This window comes from Mauremys reevesii, linkage group 4 (genome assembly GCF_016161935.1).
Source record: "Mauremys reevesii isolate NIE-2019 linkage group 4, ASM1616193v1, whole genome shotgun sequence".
NCBI classification, from domain to species: Eukaryota; Metazoa; Chordata; order Testudines; family Geoemydidae; genus Mauremys; species Mauremys reevesii.
The window spans coordinates 58835989-58860254 of NC_052626.1; the positions used below are offsets into that span (position 1 = coordinate 58835989).

General features: G+C 44.5%; 1 protein-coding gene across 3 annotated transcripts in view; it reads left to right on the forward strand.

Moving 5' to 3' along the window:
* Positions 1–24266, forward strand: part of PAK6 (p21 (RAC1) activated kinase 6) — a 48569-nt gene that overhangs the window by 20625 nt on the left and 3678 nt on the right. For 2 of the 3 annotated variants that reach the window (XM_039536659.1, XM_039536660.1), the window contains exons 3-9: positions 12252–12460; positions 15625–16248; positions 20248–20736; positions 21057–21190; positions 22442–22568; positions 22857–22982; positions 23753–23887. In XM_039536659.1, the coding sequence (XP_039392593.1) occupies positions 12257–12460; positions 15625–16248; positions 20248–20736; positions 21057–21190; positions 22442–22568; positions 22857–22982; positions 23753–23887 (1839 nt within the window). In that variant the 5' untranslated portion in view covers positions 12252–12256. Of the gene's footprint in view, positions 1–10600; positions 10789–12251; positions 12461–15624; positions 16249–20247; positions 20737–21056; positions 21191–22441; positions 22569–22856; positions 22983–23752; positions 23888–24266 lie in introns of those variants that run through there. The other variant, XM_039536658.1, reaches the window with a different exon arrangement.

A 24266-nucleotide genomic window follows, 5' to 3' on the forward strand; every position in this document is an offset into this window, starting at 1 on the left:
TATCATGGAACAGAAACAATAGCATGTGAGCTGGGTGACCAGTCCCACACGTCAAATAACGAATTCTGAGTATCAGTACCTAAATGGAGAGTTGCTGTGAACAGTTTGTGAACAACCCACAGGTCAAACATCTTTGTCAAAACTATTTGATGTGTTCATAAAATTCACAATCTGTTCAAAGACAATTCATGAGCAGAGAGAAAGGGCTAAATATGTTGAGTAAACTGTTTAAAACAATTGGACAGATTAGCTCTAATTGTAAGTAAAAATGCATTTAACTACATACATCCCATTCCCCTGGATCATGCAATATTTTATTTTCAAACCTACACTGCATTATTTTTGCTCCTGATAATCAAGGTTTATCTATCTATCTTTGTAGAAGGATGGTATCTAAGGCTCCATGTCATCACCTGGGTCTGGCTCAGACATAACTCCCTGGGAGTCCAGTTAACACTCCTCTTCAGTCAGTGACAGAATCTCTGGAGGTTAACATAAGATGCTACCCTCCTCTGCCCCAGGGATTAGGGGAGAGCACATTTATCATCACAGCAATATCAGACCGTGTCAGATCAGGATTTAAACTGTGGGACCAATTCTCCACTCTATCACATCACTTTTGCTCCTGTGTATCTCTGTTGACATGAATGGGTTATAACAATGTTGTAAACATTTGTTAACCTTTATGCTGAAATGTTTCCAATTAATATTGAGTTGTTAAACATAAGGGTCCATGAAAACCCAACTTGGTTTTCAGATTCAAGCTTCTAGGTTGGGTGCAGAAAAACTGTTTGGTAGAGGATCACTAGGCAACACTTTGAATGATACAACCAAACTTTATTAGAAAAATGAGTAGTTAAGCAAACAGGCATGTAAATACTATGTACATAAATGCTACTATTGTACTCCCAGTCCAAGATGGACTGGTGTGTCAATGGGTGATCAGTCCACTGACAACAGAGTGAAGTACAGCCTTATAGTCCTGGAACTGAATGGTACTCTTTGGATGTTAACTGGAGCTCTCCCTTGCAATTCAGCAAAACTACTCCTTTTATACTCTATTACAGGGGTAGGCAACCTATGGCACACGTGCCAAAGGAGGCACACGAGCTGATTTTCAGTGGCACTCACACTGCCCGGGTCCTGGTCACCGGTCCGAGGGCTCTGCATTTTAATTTAATTTTAAATGAAGGTTCTTAAACATTTTAAAAACCTTATTTACTTTACATACAATAGTTTAGTTATATATTATAGATTTATAGAAAGAGACCTGCTAAAAATGTTAAAATGTATTACTGGCACACGAAACCTTAAATTAGAGTGAATAAATGAAGACTCGGCACATCACTTCTGACAGGTTGCTGACCCCTGCTCTATTATAATACTAATTAACATTAAACTGTCCTTTACCATAACTATATTTCTTCCATCTTCTTATTGGCTCTTTACACTGCACATTATTTAAATTAACATCTGCACCAATGTCCTTCGCATACTAGCAATATAGATAACATTTTAATAAACCATTCACAATTTTCATAAACACTTATTAAGAATGTTGCTTAAACCAGTTATAATCCAATCATAATGGTAACAAAGCCCTGGGTCACATCCTTGCTAACTCTTACTTTCCCATAACACTCTGTCTCCAACTCATCTTTGCCTTTTCTCACACTAGCAACTTCACCTGAGCCTAGGTTTTGGACCCAAGTTAGCCTAACTTCTACTTACTTCTTAATCCAAACTATCCTATAGCTTACAGTGTAAATCAGATATAATGGAGGGGAGAATCAGGCCATATCCATTTAACGTGGCTCTTGTATGGTATCTAAAGGGCAAACTCAGGTTCCTGGGTGGCAGCGTGTTTGTTGCTGCTACACTGCTGGATTAACCCTTGAGCAGTATTGATATTACTTTTGTTATTAGATTGATTGCCTTGGTCTTACATAAGAGTCAAACATTAACATAGTTGGATAAAATAAAGATCAGGCTCCTGGTCCCTTCAAAACCTGTTATTATAAATGTTTCTTAGCCCTATATATGATGATGCTGTTACCCTTACAAATCAGAGGCTCCTCCCATTCCCATCCCTTTTACAGTCTGAGAACTGGGTGACAAAATAACATACCTGAGAGGAGGTGTGGTCTGACCTGATGTTACTGAATTGTGGCTGCAGGCAGGGGTGGCTCCAGGCCCCAACACGCCAAGCGCGTGCTTGGGGCGGCATGCCGCGGGGGGCGCTCTGCCGGCGCAGCAAGGACGGCAGGCGGCTCCGGTGGACCTCCTGCAGGCGTGCCTGCGGTGGGTCCGCTGGTCCCGCGGCTTCGGTGGAGCTGCGGAACCAGTGGACCCTCTTCAGGCACGCCTGCGGGAGGTCCACCAAAGCCGTGGGACCGGCGACCAGCAGAGCGCCCCCCGCGGCATGCCGCCATGCTTGGGGCGGCGAAATGTCTAGAGCCGCTCCTGGCTGCAGGGTCAGTCTACTGTAGTGGATACAGCAGGGGGCTGGGGGTCAGTGAGGGGCTGGGTTCTACGCTCAGTTTATATGACTCACTGTGTGGTTTGGGTACGATTGCCAACTTTCTAGTCACACAAAACTGAACACCCTAGTCCTGTCCCTTCCCTGAGGCCCCACCCCTTCCCTGAGGCCCCACCCCCCACTCACTACAGTCCCTCTCCCTCGATAGCTCCCTGTCCTCCACCCTCATTCACTTTTACTGGGCTGGGGCAGGGGGTTGTGGTGCAGAAGGGGGTGAGGGCCTTAACTGGGAGTACAGACTCCGGGGTGAGGCCAGAAATGAGGGTTCAGGGTGTGGGAGGGGGCTCCGGCCTGGGGCAGGGAGTTAGGGTACGGGAGGGGTGAGGGCTCTGGCTTGGGGTGCGGACTCTGGGGTGGGGATGAGAGGTTTGGGGTGCAGGAGGGGGCTCCAGGCTGGGGGGTGGGGTCAAAAGATTCAGAGTGTGGGAGGGGCTGCAGGTTGAGGCAGGGGGTTGGGATGTGGAAGGGGTGAGGGCTCCAGCTGGGGGTGAGGGCTCAGGGGTGGGGCCAGGGATGAGGGGTTTGGGGGGTGGAGCAGAGGGATTTGCAGTGTGAGAGGGGGCTATGAGTTGAGGCAGGGGGTTGGAGTCTGAAAGGGGGTGAGGGCTTGGGGGTGGAGCCAGGAATGCGGGGTTTGGGGTGCAGGAGGGTATTCCAGATTGGGGAGGCTCGAGGGGGCAGGAATGAAGGGTTTGGGGTGCAGGAGGGTACTACAGGTTGTGGGGGGTTCAGGGCTGGGGCAGGAGGTTGAAGCTTGGGGTTGAGGCATGGGCAGCTCTTGGTCAGTGGTGCAGTGTGGGGGCTAAGGCACACTGCCTGCCTGTCCTAGCACCATACTGCACGCGCCCCAGAAGCGGCCATCAGGTCTGGGTCTTAGGCAGGGGCATCCAGGAGACTCCACGTGCTGCTCTCGCCTGCATGCACCGCCCCCTCCCCCCACGCAGTTCCCAGCCAATGGGAGTGCAGAGCTGGTGCTCAGGGCGGAGGCAGCGTGCGGAGCCCCGTGTGGAACCCCATGCCCTCCCTCCCCCCCGCCTAAGAGTGTAGCTGCTGGCCCCTTCTGGGGTGCAGCGTGGTGTCAGCCAGGACAGGTAGGGACTAGCCAGCCTTAGTGTGCAGCACCACCGACCGGACTTTTAACGGCCCAGTTGGCGGTGCTGACCGGAGCTGCCAGGGTCCCTTTTCGATGGGGTTTTCTGGTAAAAAACCGGACACCTAGTCTCCCTAGGTTTACGGTAAGTCACTTTACATCTCTGTGCTTCAGTTTCTCCATCTGTAAAATGGGGATAATACAATTGGCAAGTCTCACAGGCTGGTGGCAGGTTTAGTGTTTTCATAAAGCACTTTGAGCTGCATGAGTGCAAAGCAATGTGTTATTATCAATATTATTATAAGTGGGGAATCAACCCGTCTTTATTATTGGTTGGAAGTAGCTAAAATTGTCTCCAAAACCTTGCTAGCCAAGCTGCTGGTGTCATCATGATCAGGTGGCATGCTCCTGCCATCTTAGCACATTTCCACCACGTTGCTAAGGGAAGAATCCTAGGGCCTGATTCTTCATTGCTCTGCACCTTGTGTGGGCACTTACATCTGGGCACAGTGAGTGTAAAATGCTACCATTTTGATTTGGTAGCATTTTTCACCCCCTTTGCACAGATGTAGATGACTTTGCAAGGTGCAGGACAACGGAGAATCAGGGCTTGGGATTTCCCTGCCCTTATATACCGAGTCCCAAGGAAGGGCAAGCTTGGCAAATGTCTCCACAATGTCTTCAATTAATGAGCAGTCTGTTATGATGGCAAGTGGAGAGCATGTGGAAAAACATGATTTTTTTTAAAATGAAAACAATCCATCTCCATTTTTGGATGCACCCCAGGGACTCTACAGGTGGTCTGTGTGGTGCCTGGAGTGTCCATTGTAAATGGAATGGGGCTATGAATGTAGGGCAGTGTCCATCTGTGACTGGAGGCAAGTGTGAGTGGTGAGAGTGGTGGCTGAGAGGTGCCCTCCTCTCAGCGGAGCCAGATGAGAGTGAGTCCTGTGGGTTGATCTCATAACACAAGAACTAGGGGTCACCAAATGAAATTAATAGGCAGCAGGTTTAAAACAAATAAAAGGAAGTATTTCTTCACACAATGCACAGTCAACCTGTCGAACTCCTTGCCAGGGTTCAAAAAACTCTTGCAGGGTTCAAAGAAGAACTAGATAAATTAATGGAGGCTAGCTATTCATGAAGCTATTAGCCAGAATGGGCAGGGATGATGTCCCTAGCCTCTGTTTGCCAGAAGCTGGGAATGAGCTACAGGGGCTGATCACTTGATGATTACCTGTTCTGTTCATTCCCTCTGGGGCACCTGGCACTGGCCACTGTCAGAAGACAGGATATTGGGCTAGATAGACCTTTGGTCTGACCCAGTATGGCCGTTCTTACGTTCTTATGATCTCTGAGTCTGAGCCTGGGAAAAGCAGTGCTGCTGATGGTGCTACGTTAGTATTTGCTAACCCTAATCCTCCAGTAGACCTAATAAGAAGAGCAGAAAGGCTACGTCTACATAGGGATAAAAAACCTGTGGCTGGTCTGGGTCAGCTGATTGGGCTCGCAGGGCTTGGGCTCCGGGGCTAAAATGTCACTGTGTAGATGCTCAGGCTTAAGCCTGAGCTTTGGGATCCTGCGAGGGTTGAGAGTCCCAGAACTCAGCTCCAGCCTGAGCCTGAACGTCAACACAGTGAGTTGTAGCCCTGCAGTCCAAGCTCTGCAAGCCCGAGTCAGCTGGCCTGGGCCAATGCAGGTCTTTTATCCCTGTGTAGGTGTACTCAATGAGGCTACTCTTCTAGCTCTTGCAGAGGGATAAATACCAGGGAAGGAGAGGAATTATTTCAGCTCAGTGCTAATGTGGACACGAGGACAAACGGATATAAATTGTCAGTCAGGAAATGTAGGCTTGAAATTAGACGAAGGTTTCTAACCATCAGAGGAGTGCAATTCTGGAACAGCCTACCGAGGGAAACAGTGGGGGCAAAGGACCTACATGACTTTAAGATTAAGCTAGATAAGTTTATGGAGGGGATGGTATGATAGGATAATGGGTTTAGTCAATATGTCAATAACATGCCACAATGGTAATTAGTACAAAGGGTCAATGATAGGATATTGTTAGCCTTTTTCCAGAGGGTCTGGCTTGAGAGTCTTGCCCGCATGCTCGGGGTTCAGCTGATCGCCATATTTGGGGTCGGGAAGGAATTTTCCTCCAGGGTAGATTGGCTGTGGCCCTGGAGGTTTTTCGCCTTCCTCCGAAGCATGGGGCAGGGGTCGCTTGCTGGTGGATTATCTGCTACTAGAAGTCTTTAAATCATGATTTTGAGCATTCAACAGCAGAGTCAAGGGAGAGAATTATTTCAGGAGTGGGTGGATCGGCTTATGTGGCCTGCATCTTGCAGGAGGTCAGACTAGATGATCATAATGGTCCCTTCTGATCTTGAATTCTATGATTCTATGATTCTAAAGCACTGGGCTGTGACTCAGGAGATTAAAGTTCAGTTCAGTTCCTGGCTCTGCCACAGACTTCCTGTGTGAACTTGCAGCCTGGCTGGACTGGACGAACTCCTCCAGCCCCTCTTTGTAATCCTTCAACTCTTTTCAGAGCATCAACTGAGGAGTCACTTGGGGACACTGGGCTGATATTTTTTCCCATCCAGTATCTAAGAGTGCTGTGCTCTTGGTCCAGGGAGGGCATGACCCACCAAGCTTGGGAGCAGAATGGTGATGCCCACAGGGTAGAACTACTCAGCCACAGTGGTGTTTCAGTTGCCATAAGAAACTGTTTTAAATAAAAAATAATCAAGTAAGCCTCAGACACCCTGCTACCTACCTCTCTCACTCACGTTGAGTGTGTGTGTGTGTGTACACATATGCACACACACAATGACACAGTCAGAGCTTATATACCTGCCCTATGCACCAGAGAAACTATAATTATATCAGCGAAGCTGATGAAATAACAAATCACATGAGCAAATTTGCTTTAGGATCTGAAATACTGTGTGATAACAAAGAACAATTCCTGCTACCATTTACTTCCTTCTTTCTTCTGTCCAGCTGATCATTTTCTATGCCTGTTTCTCTGATGTCTCCCAATCACTCCTTCCAACTCTGATTTCCTTTCCTTCTTCACTAATTCCCCCTTCCTCTCATCTGAGCCTAACCCTTCTCTCTCTTTGCCCCTCCTTTCCAGCTGATCCCTCCCACTGCTCTGAATCTGCCATCTGTGGTTTTTCTCCTGCTCACTAGCAGATGTGACAGCTTTTGGAACTATATTATCTATGAAAAGCTATATCTGGCGTTAAAAAATCTGACGTGGTTTCCCAGGCAGCAGAAATGGACCATTGAGAGAATTTAAATCTCCAGCTGCTTTTGTCTCAGGGTAGTGACTTTTATTATTTATGCTTATGACATTTCTTACAGTACGGCTATCAGCCACGAATGAAAAGACTAGGGTCTAGTAGGTTAGTATGGTGTCGGTGTCACAGGATATGTGTGACAGATTAAGGGGATGTTGTCTAATAGTTTAAGGCTTAAGTGTAGATTTTGTGTTTATTTACAAAATCTAAGTCTTATATGGTAAAAATATTCTTATTAATTTGTTTTTGGATAACAAAGGGCGTGTTTTAGTTTTTCTTATTTAAACATTCTCCTGTGGGAAACTCAAATATTATAGCCAATACAGGAGAACCACAAGTATAATTGACCACTCTCATTTCACTGTCCAATCTGAGTGAAATGCAAAACCTAAAAGATTATTAAAGCTGATGGGATTTTAAATACCTATTTTTAGTATATGATTTTTTTATCCTGACAGTGTCCCTTTAAACTACAACCACCTATCCAATATCAGACTGTATTTATAATCAAAGCAATTAATGTAAAGCAAATGTCATTGGAAACCCCGAGGAACATGTAGGTGTACAGGGTTGGATGCATTTTATCATGAGAATACTCATACTACTAGCCAAAAAGACACAAAGGCCAAATTTTCAGCCAGCTGCTGTAAATGTGACCATGAACTCAATGGATACATATTTCTGCATATGTGAACCATACTTTTGTGTATACGGATGGGGTAAGTGCTTTCTAAATGGTGATTTGAAAGCACAATTATCTAATGTGAATGCACCTATGTTTGGTATATGTGCATGCAAAGTTATATGCTGGGGTAGATCTACTTTTGAAGACTGGTTGAAAATTTGGTCCCGAATGGAAAACTGAACATTTTAATTCAGTAGTTTGCATATAAATCCAATCATACTGAATCATAAAGGGATACGACTAGTTATTATTTATGGATTTATTTTTACAGCACCCCAAAGTGTGCTAGGGGCCTTACAAAACAAATAGAAAGTCATCGTCCCTGCCCTATCGCTCTCACAGTACAATTAGGGCCCTACCAAATTCATGGCCCATTTTGGTCAATTTCACAGTCATAGGATTTGAAAAATCATAAAATTCATGATTTCAGCCATTTAAATCTGAAATTTCAGTGTTGTAATTGTAGGGGGCCTGACCCAAAAAGGAGTTGTGGGGGCGTTGCAAGGTTATTGTAGAGGGAAAGGGGGGTTGCAGTACTGCTACCCTTACACTGCCTTCGCAGCAGTGCAGGCTGCTGGAGAGTGGCGGCAGCTGCTGGCTGGGAGCCCAGCTCTGAAGGCAGAGCCACTGCCAGCAGCAGCACAGAAGTAAGGATGACATGGTATGGTATTGCCACCCTTACTTCTGTGCTGCTGCTGGCAGGGCGCTGCCTTCAGAGCTGGGTGCCTGGCGAACAGCTGCCACTCTCCGGCTGCGCAGCTCTGAAGGCAGTGTAAAAGTAAGGGTGGCAATATTGAAACCCCCCTAAAATAATCTTGTGACCCTCCTGCAATTCCCTTTTGGGTCAGGACCCCCAATTTGAGAAACACTGGTCTCCCCTGTGAAATCTGCACAGTATAGGGTAAAAGCACCCACCAGACCAGATTGCACAGTCCATGACGCGCTTTTCATGGCTGTGAATCTGGTAGGGCCCTAAGTATAATTATGGATGGGGTGCAATGAGGGAGGTTACAAAGAGTCGGGAGGGGGTGGATGAGGAAGAACAAGGGTTAAAACAATAAGCTCACTTGGTTACTCAGTTTAGGAATGTTTCCATCCTCATGGCTCAATGAAGAGGTTTTAATGAATAATTATTGACACACTTCTTGTCCCAGCAGAGAGTTGAGATTTACAGCACTTTATCCAGTGCTTCCCACTTCCTGATTTTTGTCAGATGCTCTGGAGCCTCTCTTTGGCCTGCTATGCCCAGGGCTGTGAGTTCAATCCTTGAGGGGGCCATTTAGGGATCTGGGGCAAAAACCAGTACTTGGTCCTGCTAGTGAAGGCAGGGGGCTGGACTCGATGACCCTTCAGGGTCCCTTCCAGTTCTAGGAGATGGGTATATCTCCATTATTATTATTATTATAGTAGCCCCACCTGACCTTTGAACAGTGCCAAAAGGAGTAGCTAGCAGGTCACTTCCCTTTCCAAGGAAATCTGCAGTTCTTTTCCTTTAACAATTGTCTCCACAATTATTTCTCATTATTTATTATCTGAATTGCACTAGTATTTAGGCACCCCAGTCACGGACCAGGGCCCCACTGTGCTGGGCTCTATACAGATACAGAACAAAGACAAGTACTGCCCCACTGAGCCCACCATTAGAGCATATGTGCCCTGGGTGCCATTGGAACTACCTCCAAAACAAAGATGGTTCTGGCAGTGCACCCTCTCAGGTGCAGAAGTGTGGCCTCATAGTGCTTCTCTAAATGGGCTTTTATTTGTTCGCCTTTCTCTACGTTGTTTCTTTGTTTTTCAGATGGAATAATAAGTCTGGGGTCTCTTGTGAGCATTTTGATGCAGCACAGTAATGCTGTGTTTGCACTTGAAAAGTCCGTATAAATGCCCTGCTGTGATATACAATGTAAGGCCCTGATCCTGCAAATGCTTAATGCACATGATTAACTTTACCACCGTAAATTGATTGATTCCATCCCCTCCCTACTGTTTCAAGGGAACTATGCATGGTAGTAAAATTAAGCATGTACATATGTGTTTGCAGGATCCAGGCCCTAAGGACAGGAAATACAGCAGTATGTTAAATAATCACTTTTTAATCACTGTACACTGCTTTAAACTGTAGCTCTAAATGTAACAACATGAATTATGTACTGCATTATATCATTAAGAGAGCATGATATTGAAGTGTATAGCATGTAAGGAAAATATCACCAGAAATGTCTGTCTCTCTTCTGTGAAAGAAATTATTTTCACTATGTTCACTGTTGTCTTTGGCCCATGAAATATTTATCCAGCAAAATAATCTAAAGCTGAGGTACTGGGAAGGGAGAATGATCTTCCTGAAGTGTAAGAGCTTGGTGGGGGTCCAAAATCTGCTGTTGGATAGAGGGAATGATCAGGAAGTGTCTATGTACACCAGTGGTTCTGTACAGATAATACAACAGTGCATCCAGCATTAATGTAATATTAAGGTTGGGAAATTGAACCGCAAATTTAGGAAAATCCAGAATCTCAACTTTCTCCCACAATGTTAATAAAATATTTATTTATTTATTGTAATTCAGTAGCATCCAGGTGCCCGAGTCATGTGCTAGGCACTATACAAACACATAAGTAAAAGATGGTAACTGCCCCATCCTATGTATTTCCTATATGTATTATCAACAAACAGTAATATACAGTATTAAGGTTTAAATTGAACACGAGAAAGAGAGAGAGAAAATTCTACATATGCAACATAATCAACTTCTGGGAATAGCTTTAATTTGTAGGATTGCTGTCCTTTTGAGTGCTTGATTTTTCCATCTTAACATAGTATTAGCACTATTTTTTCCTTTTAATTTAGAAAAGTGAAGAAATAATAAAATAACTAGATCTGGAGTTCTTTGGCTTAGGAAACTGTAAATGTCTGGCAGGTTCTAGAACCCTGCATAAGAATGCAGTGTTCCTTTGCTGAGTCACCCTAACCTCAGGTGTTAATACCTTGAATAAAGGAACAGAGTAATTACTTCTGATTCATGCTTGTTAGCTCTAAATGGGATACAAGAGTGATTGGAGTGTCTTTCTGAGGGAAGAAGGCAGAGGACCAGGACAGAGGAAGTCCTGCACGGAAACCCTAGGGACAGTGAAGCTTGGGGAGAAAGTGTAGGCTCAAGTTTGTGTTTTGGTGAGTAACCCTCAGGAACTTTGTTGAGGAACCTGGCAGGAACTTCACCCATTTATTATTCATGACAGAGTCTACTGTGTGCTAGGCATTTTCTAGACATTCAGAAAGTGACGTCCCTGCCCACAAAGAACTCACAATTTAAGGACAGATAGCCAAGTAGACAGAAGTTACAGGAAGGGGGACAAAAAACGGATTTTCTAGAGTGGGGATTATAAATTGCTTAAACTAGGGCTGCTCAATTTATGCTACAGAGCTTTAGCACTGAGCCTGTGCTGAAGCATTTTACCTAGACTGAGCTATCTAAAATGCTAGGCCCCTGCTGAAGGCTCCCTGGCTGTTTCTCTTTCACAAGCTGCTATTTCTAATAGTATCATTCTAACCATGGCATTCTTGACAGTTTGCAACTTTCTTGAACTGGAGATACTTGATTTATGGAATTTACAGCTCAAGCAGCTTTAGGCGGACAGTAAGGTGTCCCTGCTAAACGTGCCCTTAAAACCACAAATAGAAAACATTCTAGGTCAGATACATGAAATTGCTGACTTTAAGCATTTATAAATTTGAAACCAAAGAACCAAATTTCCACTAATTTTTTCCAGGCTTGATAAAATCTCTTCAGCAAGTTTGACTTTGGTAGCTATTTGTTTTGAGGTGGTCATGAGCTGCAAGTTTGGGACTCGGCTTTTGAACACCTCAAAGTTCAAAAGTATTGGACTTGTGGCTTTAGTCTCAGCCTATTATAAAAGTAGGGGACATTCACAAAAATCAAATCCAGCTTTGGATTTAATACCCTACCTCCCCACATACAAAATAGCCCTTTTAAAAATACTAATAAAACTGAGCGTTTGGTTCAGGCCTATATCAACTTTTAAAGTTAGCTGCAGATAAAAATTTGGCTCAACCTACATTGCTTAAATTTTCCAAAAAAATTCTCTTTGGCCTTCTCTGCTCTAGGAAGAGTAGGACCCATAACTATCTGCCTATGCAGCTCCTCTGGTGATGGCAGTAGTGGCAGCTATAGATAGGGCTCAGGCTCTTTCTCTCTGTTATCTAAGCTTATTCTGAGTAGACTTAAATTAGAAGTCATAAAAACAGCTATCTACAGTCTTCCCCCATTACTCCCAACAGGGTAGCTACATCAGTGGTGATTTATGGATCCTAGTGTAAGCTCAGCTATTTAGGCTAAGACCAAGATTGGAAAAAACTCAGACTAAAAGGAATTTGTATGAGCAATGGAAAAAGAGGGGTTAGACTGGAAATTAGAATGCAGTTATAACTGTAGGTACGGTTGCCAACCCTCCAGGATTGTCCTGGAGCTTCTGGGAATTAAAGATTATATCATGTGATGAAACCTCCAGGAATATGTCCAACCACAATTAGCAACCCTAATTGGAGCAGTATAATAACTACTGTGAAGACCAGATAAATGACTAGATCTAATGCATTTGATCTCTCTGATTCAGGCATCATGTTTCGCAAAAAGAAGAAGAAACGACCTGAGATCTCTGCTCCGCAGAACTTCCAGCATCGGGTCCACACCTCGTTCGATCCAAAGGAGGGTAAATTCATTGGCCTGCCCCCTCAATGGCAGAATATTCTAGACACTCTAAAACGTCCAAAGCCAGTTGTAGATCCTTCAAGAATCACCAGGATGCAGCTTCAACCTATGAAGGTGAGAGAGGAAAGTTAATCCTTCCCCTTCTGTCAAATGCAGTGCAACCCAAATGAAGCAACACCTCCTATGTTCTTCATCCTGTAACATAAGAGGACGTTTTTATTCTGATCTGTAAGGAGTCCAGGGGAGGTTAAGGTATAGGTTTTGACCAAGTTTTATCGTCTGTGAAGGCAGAGTAAAACCTCTCTGGCTCCAAAGGAAAGGCAACAAAATAGAAGTTCGCCCAGGGTGACATTTTCTTTAAGGCCGTTCCTGGGAATGAGACAACATCAGAGGGCTTGATTGTTCAGCAGCTGAAGAGTTACATTGAACTGCAGATCAATCAGAACATTGAGATTGACTGTTAAATTATAAATTACGTTGTTTTTTTGCCAGACTCACAGGCAAGGGTAGTGATGGGGGAGGCTTGCGGGGGCTATAGCCACCCCAAAATTTGACTTAGCCCCCCCTGCCAGTACAAAGGGCAAACGTTATGGAGATGTAAGGGTGGCATGGTATAGCATTGCCACCCTTCCTTCTGCAGTTCTGCACTGCTGGTGGTGGTGGTGGCACAGCCTTCAGAACTGGGCGCCCAGCCAGCAGCCACAGCTCTCTGGCCACCCAGCTCTGAAAGCAGCACCTGCCGCCAGCAGCAGTACAGAAGTAAGGGTGGCAATGGGGCACCAAGTCTGCTGTGAACAGTGATATTGACAAAGTTTCTTTGCACCCTCTCCCAGTATTAATCAGTAACTATTTAAAAAATCTTTTCTGCTTATAACAATAATTTGATAAATGTGTTTTAGTCTTAATTTAAAAGTGGTGAGGAAAAAGTAAATTCATTTTAAGCAATAGGGTTATAAATTTAGCATTTAAAATAGTGTTAAATATAAAAAATGTGGTTTTTAATTTATAAGTGGGGTCACACTCGGGCTTGCTCTGTGAAAAGTCTCGCCAATTCAAAAAGTTTGAGAACCACTGAACCAGTCATTCAACTAGCCTTCAGTAAGAAATGGACCTTGGAGAGCTCCCAGCATATCCATAGGGAATATGATCCTAGGTTTGGCCTAACAAATTAGTGAACCACTTATGAATCTGAAAGGGATGAATGAGCAAGCCCCATATCTTACTGCCCCATCTGCAAGCATGAGAGATGAGTTTGTTCTGTCCTCCCTGTGCTTCAGTCAGGAGGAGGAGGTGAGGTTACACTGACCACAGCTTAAGCTAGTGGATCATTTAGAAACCATTACTATTATCCAAGTTTGCATTGCTGAGGTAAACTATAAACACAGACTGCTGAGGTTTAGGAGTGAACTAGAATAGTAATTTAGGCTTACTCACCCTACTGAATAGGCTCCTAGGCTGGGTTTCTGACTTTTTTTTTTTTTCCTTTTCATCACTTTTGTGTATAAGAGGTTGAACCTGTTTGCAGTCAATGTCCCAATCAAAGTGGTGATTGACAGAACAGTTCAAACTGAAGGCAGAACAAGAGATGCATGTATACACATGAGAAGATGTATTACCACAGCAAGAGTAGAGAGATTAATTTGCCAGTGTCTAAGATATTGGACACACAATTAAATGAGTTTGAGTGGCCTCAACTCACCTGTAGTTGATAGGATCTTTCTTCCCTGCATTTCCGTCCTTAACTCACAGTGAGCCTGATTCTCAGCTGGTGCAAGTCAGTGTTGCTCCACTGGAGTGGTGTCAGTTTACATCAGCTGAAGATCTGGCCCAGAGTAATTAATTCAGCATGGTTGGAAGAACCCCAGAGTTGAGATAGCAAACAGGAGATTACTTCTCCCTCCATAGGAAGGTTTCCTCATACAGATTGAGATTCACACAAGGGGTAGGAGTGATATTATACTATGTCTTCTTCTGGAGAATAAATGATTTGAGTTTTTAGCACTTAAGCTTTTCACTTCCAAAATAAACAAGATGGCTAGGCTGCTGTATAGCATATTGAGTGTATAGGGCGTGCCACTCATACAGTAGTGGTGGTTGTTTGGATGGATGCCTTATCCTTCATCATTTGCCTACGAGGCAGTTATGAACTGCTGCAATCCTTTTGTTTCCAGTAGTGTGTTCACCATTTATAATTGCAGTGGCTTGGCAGAACAGAGGAGGGACCCAGAGATGGAACAACATAGGTTTTACAGGTCAGGATTAAGAAGCATTAGGAAAAACTGTGAGGAACCAAAATTAAAAGCAGATGAAGAAAGGCAGGATAAAATGTGCATTCACAGGTGCCAGCTTCCAATTTTTTCCAGAGGTGCTTAACCTCTGCTCAGCCCCAGGCCCCACGCCACCCCTTTCCCCAAAGCCCCAACCCTGCCCCACCTCTTCCCTGCCCCCTCCCCCGAGTGCGCCCCGTCCCCACTCCTTCACCTCCCTTCCAGCGCCGCCTGCACACTGCAGAACAGCTGTTCCTCAGTGGGCAGGAGGTGCTGGGAGGGCGGGGGAGGAGTTAATTGGTGGGACTGCCAGTGGGCAGGAGGTGCTGCCGGAGCCGGGGGGCAGCTTGGCTGCTGGTGGGTGCTAAGCTATGTATACATTGACAGAGCTGTAGGAGAAGAGGAGGACCTTGTACTGGAACAGGAAGTAGGTAGAGATTAAGATGCACTGAGATTTGTGGAGACTCAGTTTTGGAAGTAGTACCTCAATAAATAAAGAGGAAACTTGTCTAGTGCACTCAAAATCAAAGTTCTTAACACCCAATTCTCAGGACTCATTGCTAGTTCAGTGCAAAATTTTTCCAACAAGGATATCTTAAAAGTGCATGTGTGTGTTCATAGCTTCTTTGGCTGACGGTCACAAGTGAGGTGTGGTTACAGAATGAAGTGGAGCCCAGAATATCAGCAGGAATAAAAAAGTCAGGACTGAAGTAGATGCCCACTCCTGGAACTAGTAGGAGTGTTGCAGGTCAGGATTGAGGTGCATTAGAAAAGCAGTGTGAGGAACACAGTGCCTCCCTGCTCTGTTACGTTAGCTAGTCCCACTCTTCATCACAGCAGTATACGGTTCATCAAACTTTAAGAAAGTAAAAACAATGGAGAAGCCAAACATTCCCCCCTACCCGGAACTTCAATGAGTAGCCAGACACAAAGCTCAACCCCTGCCCTTGACGTTCTCAGCCTCAGGGGTTAAAGCTCTAACTTTGCCTTTTGTTTCTGTGTGTTTGACAGACTGTAGTGAGGGGCAGCAGCATCGAAGTGGAGGGATATATCTCTGGGATACTGAACGATATTCAGAAGCTTTCTGTCATCAGTTCCAACACTCTAAGGGGAAAGAGCCCGACCAGCAGGAGGAGAGCCCAGTCACTTGGACTTTTGGGAGAGGACAGGCTCCCAGACATGTATCTTCAGAGCCCTGAGGTTGACTGGGAAGACAAATATGGAAACTACCTCAACTGCAATGGTGGAAGCAAAGCAGCCCGAAGGCAGACTATGTGGCCAGATTATAAACCCAGGATGGATGGGCAATCTCATCCCAATGGTATGGTAATGAAAGCAAAGTCCCTTGGGCCTTCAGAATTCCAAGGTGAGGATGGGCGCTGCATCCAGCTCACTTCAGTTTCGCAGCACCAACAGCACACCTATGTTCTGGTTGGGAAGAGTGATAAGGCTGAAAGAAGAAGCTCAGAATGCTGGCCCCAGCCTTGCCTGGTGGCACAAGTGAATCCCAGGCCTTCTGGGGAGGGCAGCCCTTGTCCCAAATCGAGGGAAAACAGCTTGAAACGGAGGCTGTTACGAAGTGTGTTTCCCTCATCCGGTGACACAAATAAGTCAGGCCCCACCCTGCAGATTAAGGTACATGTATTTACTGCTTAAACCTAAATACACTGATTTTTTATAATGCTGCAGTTTACTTTCACATTCAAACAACATACCTCCAGCTAGGTTAATGACAGAGTCAAAAGTGCTGGCCAAAAATACAGACCCAAAGTGGAAGGGCAGTTTAGTCCATGCAAAGACAAATGATAATGTTCCTCAGAAAATAGGCTGCTGAGCATAGCTCAAAACTACAGCCAGGTATACCAGGTATAAAGTGCATTTGCCTGGTATAGCTTAGTTTGATGGGCCATAACTAATACCGGCAAAAGCACTCTTCTAGGAGCTATATCTACAAGGAGGACTTGCTAGGATAGCTATGTTGGTATATCTATACTGGCAAACCCTTTCTCAGGGCTTGTCTAATTGAACAGTTAGTGTGGGGGGAGCTGGGGTGTAAATCAACCTTGCACTAGTGTGCCCACCTCTGTCTGAGTTGATCCTGCTACCACACACTGGAAGTTCCCTAGTGTGCTTTAACTTACTCCATTTTGAAATGGGATAGATCAAAGCACACTAGGGAACTTTTAGCACATGGCAGTAGGGGCCACTTGGACACTTAGTGCACAGCAGACTAGTGCAAGGTAGATTTATACCCCAGCTTTCCACACACTGTTGATACAGACAAGCCCTAAACGTAGAGTAGGCTTACAGATGCAAACTGACCCTTTCTGGCAAGAGTATTGGGCAGGGCTCAATAGCCCTAGGGCTCACATCAGGTTTATATCTTATGTTCCTGAAGTTCGTGCTTCAGAGTGTCAGCCAGCCACCACCCAGGGTCAGGAAGGGATTCCCCCCGCAGTGTATTCTGGGAGGTTTTCTTTATCTCCTTCCTCTGAAGAATCAGTGGTGGCCATGGTTGGAGATGGGACACTGGATGTGGTGGGCCAGGGTTCTGAGGTGGCACCAAACATTCTCTCTCGCAGGCGCTTGGCTGGCTGATGTCACTTGCTCAGAATCTAACTGGTGGCTATATGTGGGGTCTGGAAGAAATATTCCCCCATGTCAAATTGGCAGTGACCTTGGCATTTTTTCACCTTCCTCTGGAGGGTGTGGGTCACTTACCGGGATTATATGGTATATGTAATTTAATCATCTCCCTGCCATTGCAGGGGCCTCAGGCACTGGTGCACATTGGTCCCTCCAGTTCCCTGCCTGTGGCACATAACAGTCTAGTCTCCTGTGGGTCTCACTTGCTTTGGTCTCATTTCCATTGCTGGGTTTAGAGTGTGGCCGCTGGATGGTGATGGTGGCAGCGGCCTTTGACATACAGGAGGTCAGACTGGAAGATGGAGTGGTCTCTTCTGACTTTAAGCTCTGACTCTAATCTATTTAAGCCCTACTGTTGATGGGGATGGGATGATTCACAACTATTCTATTCCCTGGAAGCCTCTTTGTTTTGAGAGTATGCCTAGAATAAAAGGTAACTGGTGCAATGGCTCATGGCACTGATAATGGCTATAGAATAGAAAACCTCTAGATCACTGTTTTCAATTCGACTGAGGTCATTTCAAAAGTCATTACCATCTAATAACTGTTTCGTGCCTTCTGTAAAATGGGCTGGTTCCCTGCAGGTCAGTTCCTAGTTATTGCTATGTCCCTTTATTCTAAGGAAGGTGACAAAGACAGGTGGGGACTGGAATCTCTGACCCAGCAGAATTGATTTGCTATAAGATGCCGGAGGGTGGTGCCCTTAATCAAATTAGAATGATCACAGGAATGTTCTTCCATTTCCTTAAAGAATGGACACTTAATTTTCAAATACAGCTCTGTGTTTCTTGATTTCTCTGTCCCCCACTCTGTCTCTTTACAGAACTCTCTCTCTCTGGGCCTGTTTCTTTCTCATTTTGTGCACAAGTCTCTCTGCCTGTCTGTGAGGTGGCACTGAAAGCAAAACAGATCCTCATCTGGTGTAAGTCAAACTAGCGCCACTGAAGTAAATAGAGCTATGCTGATTTACATCAGCTGAAGATCTGGCCCTAAGCCTCTGTAAGGAATGACCATTTCTGCCCTCCCCTGTAGCAAGAAAAAGGACCTGTCTGAGATACCTTGCTCTATAGTCTCACAGAAGTGTAAGTGTGTGTGGAAGTGGGGAAAAATAACATGTACACAGGGAAATGTGTAACCCTGGACAGATTGACATGGGAATACAGTTGGATAAAAATGGGGATAGGTATGCCTAGACAAGCAGACAGGGAACAATGTGTAAGGATGAAACTGTGTGTGCTTGTCATCCTCCAGACAGATGGACCAGGGAACACCCACAGTTACCAACCTAGGAATGTGTGTATACATGGGGTGATAGAGGGCTGGAGCAGGAAATGTCTGTGCATGTGGTTAGACAGACATGTATGAGCCTGTATGCATGTAAAGGCCTTTTGTGCGCTTTAGGTTATAAAAAAAACAAAACAAAAACCCACCTCTTTTTTTGTGCAACAAAACAACAGTTCAGAAATAAATACCTTCCTGTCAGGAGCATGTCTGTGCTGGAATGCAGGGGTAGAGCTGCTCTGGGAGCAGGAAGTCATTTCTAACAGGCAGTTACTTTTGTATGTATTTTGCGTTCTATGTGTGCCAATGACTTTATAGCCATGTTTGCACACACGGGTATCTGTATATGAGTGCCTGAAAATGAGTGAGTGTATGGAGATGTTACACGTCTATAGTTTTTATTGTCAACAGAAATCCTTAATAAAAATTCAGGCTTATATAGTTAAGGTCTAGTTTAGTCTCTCTCTCAGTATCTTAAGAAGATTTCTGAAGTGAATAATTCTCTCTATAGCAGTAACTATTATCTGCATTTCCCTCTACGCTTGCACCATCAGCTTCAACTCTCAATCTAAATAATGACAGGTAAAGGTTTGTTGCCACTGAATATTTGTTTACCTATAAATTATAAATGATTGATTTGCTGCTGATTTGGCAATGGAAAATGTTTTGATTAAGCTCTTTCCGGTGAAGCTGATACTGTGGAGTGTAGCTGGAACAGGCTCTCTCATTTTGCAGCTGACCACACTTTATGTTGAATTTCAATTAGTCAACATCGCCTGGGTGAGCGCTGATGCTTAGACATCTTAAATCCTGTAGGATTTATCCTTTCCGGAGCTCTATCCATTTTATTAGTGTGAGTGAGAGTATGTGTATTCTGAAGCCCTATCACTGCAAGCTGTGATCTTATTAGCTCTCATACTCTAAATAGGGTTGTGCCTATTTAGTACTTGAGTGGGAGGTCTCCAGAGAGAGTCCTGAGTACTGCAGGAAAGAGTGTTGGTAATTCAGATTCCTTTTGAGTCAGATCTGAACCAGTGGCAAAGTAAGGTGTCACATGGCTCTGTGCTGCTGGAGGTCTGACTTTTCCAATGAGATACTGCCCATTTACACTATTAAAATCCCTTGGCACTTTTCCCAAAACAAAGCATGTTAACTCTGTTGTCTTGGCCAAATTCCAATTTGGGGAATTACGTTCTGCCTACTTAAATCTCTCCCTGCACCCGTAACTGAATACTTACATAGCACTTTTCATCCATCAACCTCAAGTGATTGACAAAGTATGTACGACTCATTATCCCCCATTTTTACAGATGGAAAAAAATGAGGCACAGATCATACCATAGTTTTCAAAAGTGCCTAGTGATTTTGGGTGCCTCCATATTTGGGTGTCCAATTTAAGACACTTTCTAGGGGCCTGATTTTTTTTTCAGAATGTTCTTAGCTCCTATCCTCTTAAAGTCAGCCCCTTGAAGGTATCTCAGGATGGACACCCAAATCCCTAGTTACTTTTGAAATTATCGGCCTGTGCGACTTGTCCCAAATCATCCCGTAGGTCAATGACAGAACAGGGAATAGCACCCAGCTCTCCTGACTCCTAATCTGGTGCACTATTCACTGGACCACACTGGCATAACATACTTCTGCTCTCTGCAGCCTTCTGTTTCTTACTAATCTAATCAACACTTTTTTTTAATCCACTCTTCTCAGTCTAATGCTTTCTTCAGGCCCCAGCAATGGGGTTCTCCACGCAGCCCTTCAACCAAAGCTCAGTCTCTTCCGCCTGATCAGCCAGCACCAGATTTAACCAGGATGATTTCAGAAGCTGGTACCCCCCAGAAGAGCCCAACTGAGAGGGCAACTACATTGCCACAGGGCAGGCCATCACCAGCAGGATCCCCCCGAAACAGACACACACAGACCAGTTCCAGCAACCTTCACCTCTCCCAAGATTCTTCCACTAAAGGACAGTTGGCCAATGAAGACCCTGTGGTCGTGACTCATGAGCAGTTCAAGGCCGCACTCCGAATGGTGGTGGACCAGGGTGATCCCCGGACATTGCTGGAGAACTATGTAAAGATTGGTGAAGGATCCACAGGCATTGTCTGCATCGCTCGTGAGAAGCATTCAGGGCGACAGGTGGCAGTAAAGATGATGGACCTGAGAAAGCAGCAGCGACGGGAACTTCTTTTTAATGAGGTGAGGATGGTAACAGGCGAGCAGTGGACTGTGCTTTCTGTAATGTAGCAAGGACAGCAATAGGCTCATCTTTATTTTTCATGGAGGGAAGATGGTAAGGAGATGAGGATAGTAAAAGGAGGAAAGAGAAGGACCAGCTTCCTTTTTAATGAAGTGAGTCTGATAATAAGAATGAGAGGGGGCATGAGAGTGCTTCAGTGAGCCTACATGACGTGAGACAGAAAGACAAATGGAGCCCACCTAGATCTTTGGGGGAGGTTTTTGCTCTATGGTTATGGGTGGTGATGTTGTGTGGTGAAACATATTTCCTACTTTCTCAGGTGGTGATAATGAGAGACTATCAGCACGTCAATGTGGTGGAGATGTATAAAAGCTACCTGGTGGGAGAGGAACTCTGGGTGCTCATGGAATTTTTGCAGGGAGGAGCCCTCACCGACATTGTCTCTCAAATCAGGTATGAAGTACAAAGAAAAGAATTATGCTACCCGATGGGCAATAGCATGACTGTCAGACCTGCATCATGAAATTCATTTGGAGAACTTTTTTGTTCTCCAAAGATTTTGTAATGATCATGATTGCAATGCCCTGTAATTGTCAAATTTTATAACTGAAGCCACCAATTCCTTTGCAATAAGCGGTGGTTCCTCTGACTTAGGAAGTGGGAAGGACCTAGGCTCATAAGGCCCAAAGCTTTCTCTGCTGGTGACCCAGTATTTGAAATATTGGATATATAAAAACTTTGTGCTTTAACTAGATTTGAGTGTAATATAATAGAACCTCAGAGTTACAAACTGATCGGTCAACCACACACCTCATTTGGAACTGGAAGTAAGCAATCAGGCAGCAGAGACAAAAAAAACCCCATGTTAAACATAAACTACTAAAAAATAAAGGAAAAGTTTAAAAAAAGATTTGACGAGGTAAGGAAACTTTCTGCGCTTAAGTGTGTGTGTGTGTGTGTATATGTATATGTGTATATATACACATATATACATACATACATATTAGGGTGACCAGACAGCAAGTGTGAAAAATCAGGACAGAAGGTGAGGGGGTAATAGGAACCTATATAAGAAAAAGCCCCAGATATCAGGACTGTCCCTATAAAATCAGGACATCTGGTCACCCTAATATACATACACTGAGGATGTTGCCTGGGCCACTGCTGTGTTCTGACTGGGCCACAGGTTGAGAACCACTGGCTTAGCATACCAGCTTGGAATCTGAAGTTGGGGACACGGCTCTTGTTTAAATCTAAAATCTGTTTTACAAACATGATTTGTCTGAATTTAATACTTGTGAAAAGATTCTGAATTGTCAGCCCTTGAGACAAAAATCTACTTATCAATACCACAGGGCAGCGGCAGTACAAGCTTTCCTACATTGCTCTGCTTCAACCCTGAGCTGGAGGAACCACATAGGGGTGAATTATAAAGTAGTTGAGGCTCCAGGCTCATCTGCTTCTTGGCTTTTTTTTTTTTTTTTTGCAAAAATTACCCACAATGGTACCACTAATTTCCGATTGCGCTCATGTTTTTTGTGATATGGACACTTAGTCATTGTGAACTAAAAGTAAACATCTTGAAAAATTACTGATAATAGAAAGGGAAGTTGATTGGCCACACTGCACTTTTAGGAGATTGTCATTCATTTAACCTGTACGGTCAAATGTGAGGCAGCTTTACAATTCTGGGTTTTGTTTCAGGCTAAACGAGGAACAAATTGCAACAGTGTGTGAGTCAGTGCTGCAAGCCCTTGCGTACTTGCATTCCCAGGGTGTGATTCACAGAGACATTAAGAGCGACTCCATTCTCCTGACCCTTGATGGAAGGGTAGGCTTCCTCTGTTTAACTTCCTCAGTGTCCAACTCACCCAGGTTCTTGCCTTTGACCTTTCCCATCAGCCTCTCCTTCCCTTTCTCATTTTTCCTAGTCTCACCTTCTCTTTTATCTTCTGCTGCTGTAACCTTATTTAGTCTCCTACCCTTCTTACTGCTTTTCTCTCTTTGTCTTATCCAGTCATCTTGCCTCTGTCCACTTGGTCTTTATCTTTGTCCCTTTGTCAACTCCCTCCTTTGTTTAAAGATTCCAGTGATCTTTCTTCTTCCCCCTCTCACACAGGTGAAACTCTCAGATTTTGGCTTCTGTGCTCAGATCAGTAAAGATGTACCAAAAAGGAAGTCCCTGGTAGGAACTCCATACTGGATGGCTCCGGAGGTTATTTCAAGGGCCCCATACACTACTGAGGTAATCTACCGCTTTCCTAATGCAAGAGCTAGCAAATAACACTCTGAGATATTACAGGGACTCACTGAGATAACAATCTGTTCCTCTTCTGAGGAGAAAGTTAGGGCCCATATCAACATAAATACAACTATGACAGAAAACTTGGTTACAACATAGTTATTCCCTGACATGGTTAAAACATGGTTTAGCCTGGTAATATAAACAGGGTGTAACTAAATTTAAACTGTTACTGAATCTTGCTACAACCCTGCATGCATGGACAGACTCTAGCAAGGAGAAGCTTGGGACATGAATTGGAATCACTGAATTAATTTATCCTATTTTCCAGGAGGAGAGATGAGGGAAAGGGAACATTCATAAAAATGTATGTGCATGTTTGTCAAACAGCAGGGCAGGTGACAGATACCAGATTGATAAGCCTTTATTTATCCATACAACAGATAGTCTGAGCAATGACTATGCAGTTATCTCCAAATGACATCATAACTGTGGCTGAGTCCCAGCCCGGGAGGAGCAGCGTCTTGGGGAGGCCAGTCTCCATAGTCCATTCAGTCTTCACAATCTATGCTAAGACAGCATGCAAGGGGTCCAGTTAGTGCTAATCTGGTTTAATATTTCACTTTTTCAATAAGATCAAAGAGCTGTCTGAGATGTTATAGCACTTGTTTTAGAGATGCAACCTTTTCTTCACCCCCAAAGAGATCATGAGTAGAGAGTAGTCGGCTACTGCTATTGACTGCGTTCACAGATGTAAAACTCTGCTGCTGCAGGTGGATATCTGGTCTCTAGGGATCATGGTGATAGAGATGGTGGATGGAGAACCCCCCTATTTCAGTGACTCACCAGTCCAAGCAATGAAGAGACTCCGTGACAATTCTCCTCCTAAACTGAAAAATTCTCACAAGGTCAGTATGTCTGCAGGCACTTTGGCACCTGATGAATCATTGATTGCCATGTGGGGACTAAGTAGCTGAGGCCCAGATATATTAATAAACAGTCTATCACATCTGGCTATGGAATCTCAATCACACCAGGACGTTGTTTCTTGGGAGGCACTTTAATTCCTGTTCTCTGGAGGCAACAGGCTGGTGGATTTATCTCAGAGCTTCCACAAAGCTCAGTAGACACTACTCAAGGGTCTCTTTCAGCTCTCAATGCCATGGCAAGGTACTGACACCTAGTGGCTAGTGTGTAAACTATCCCTAGTAAAATGTCTTCGGTTATTGTAGCACTCCTTGCCTTATAGGATTAGATCAAATCCTGGTCCTGGAAAAGTCATGAGCA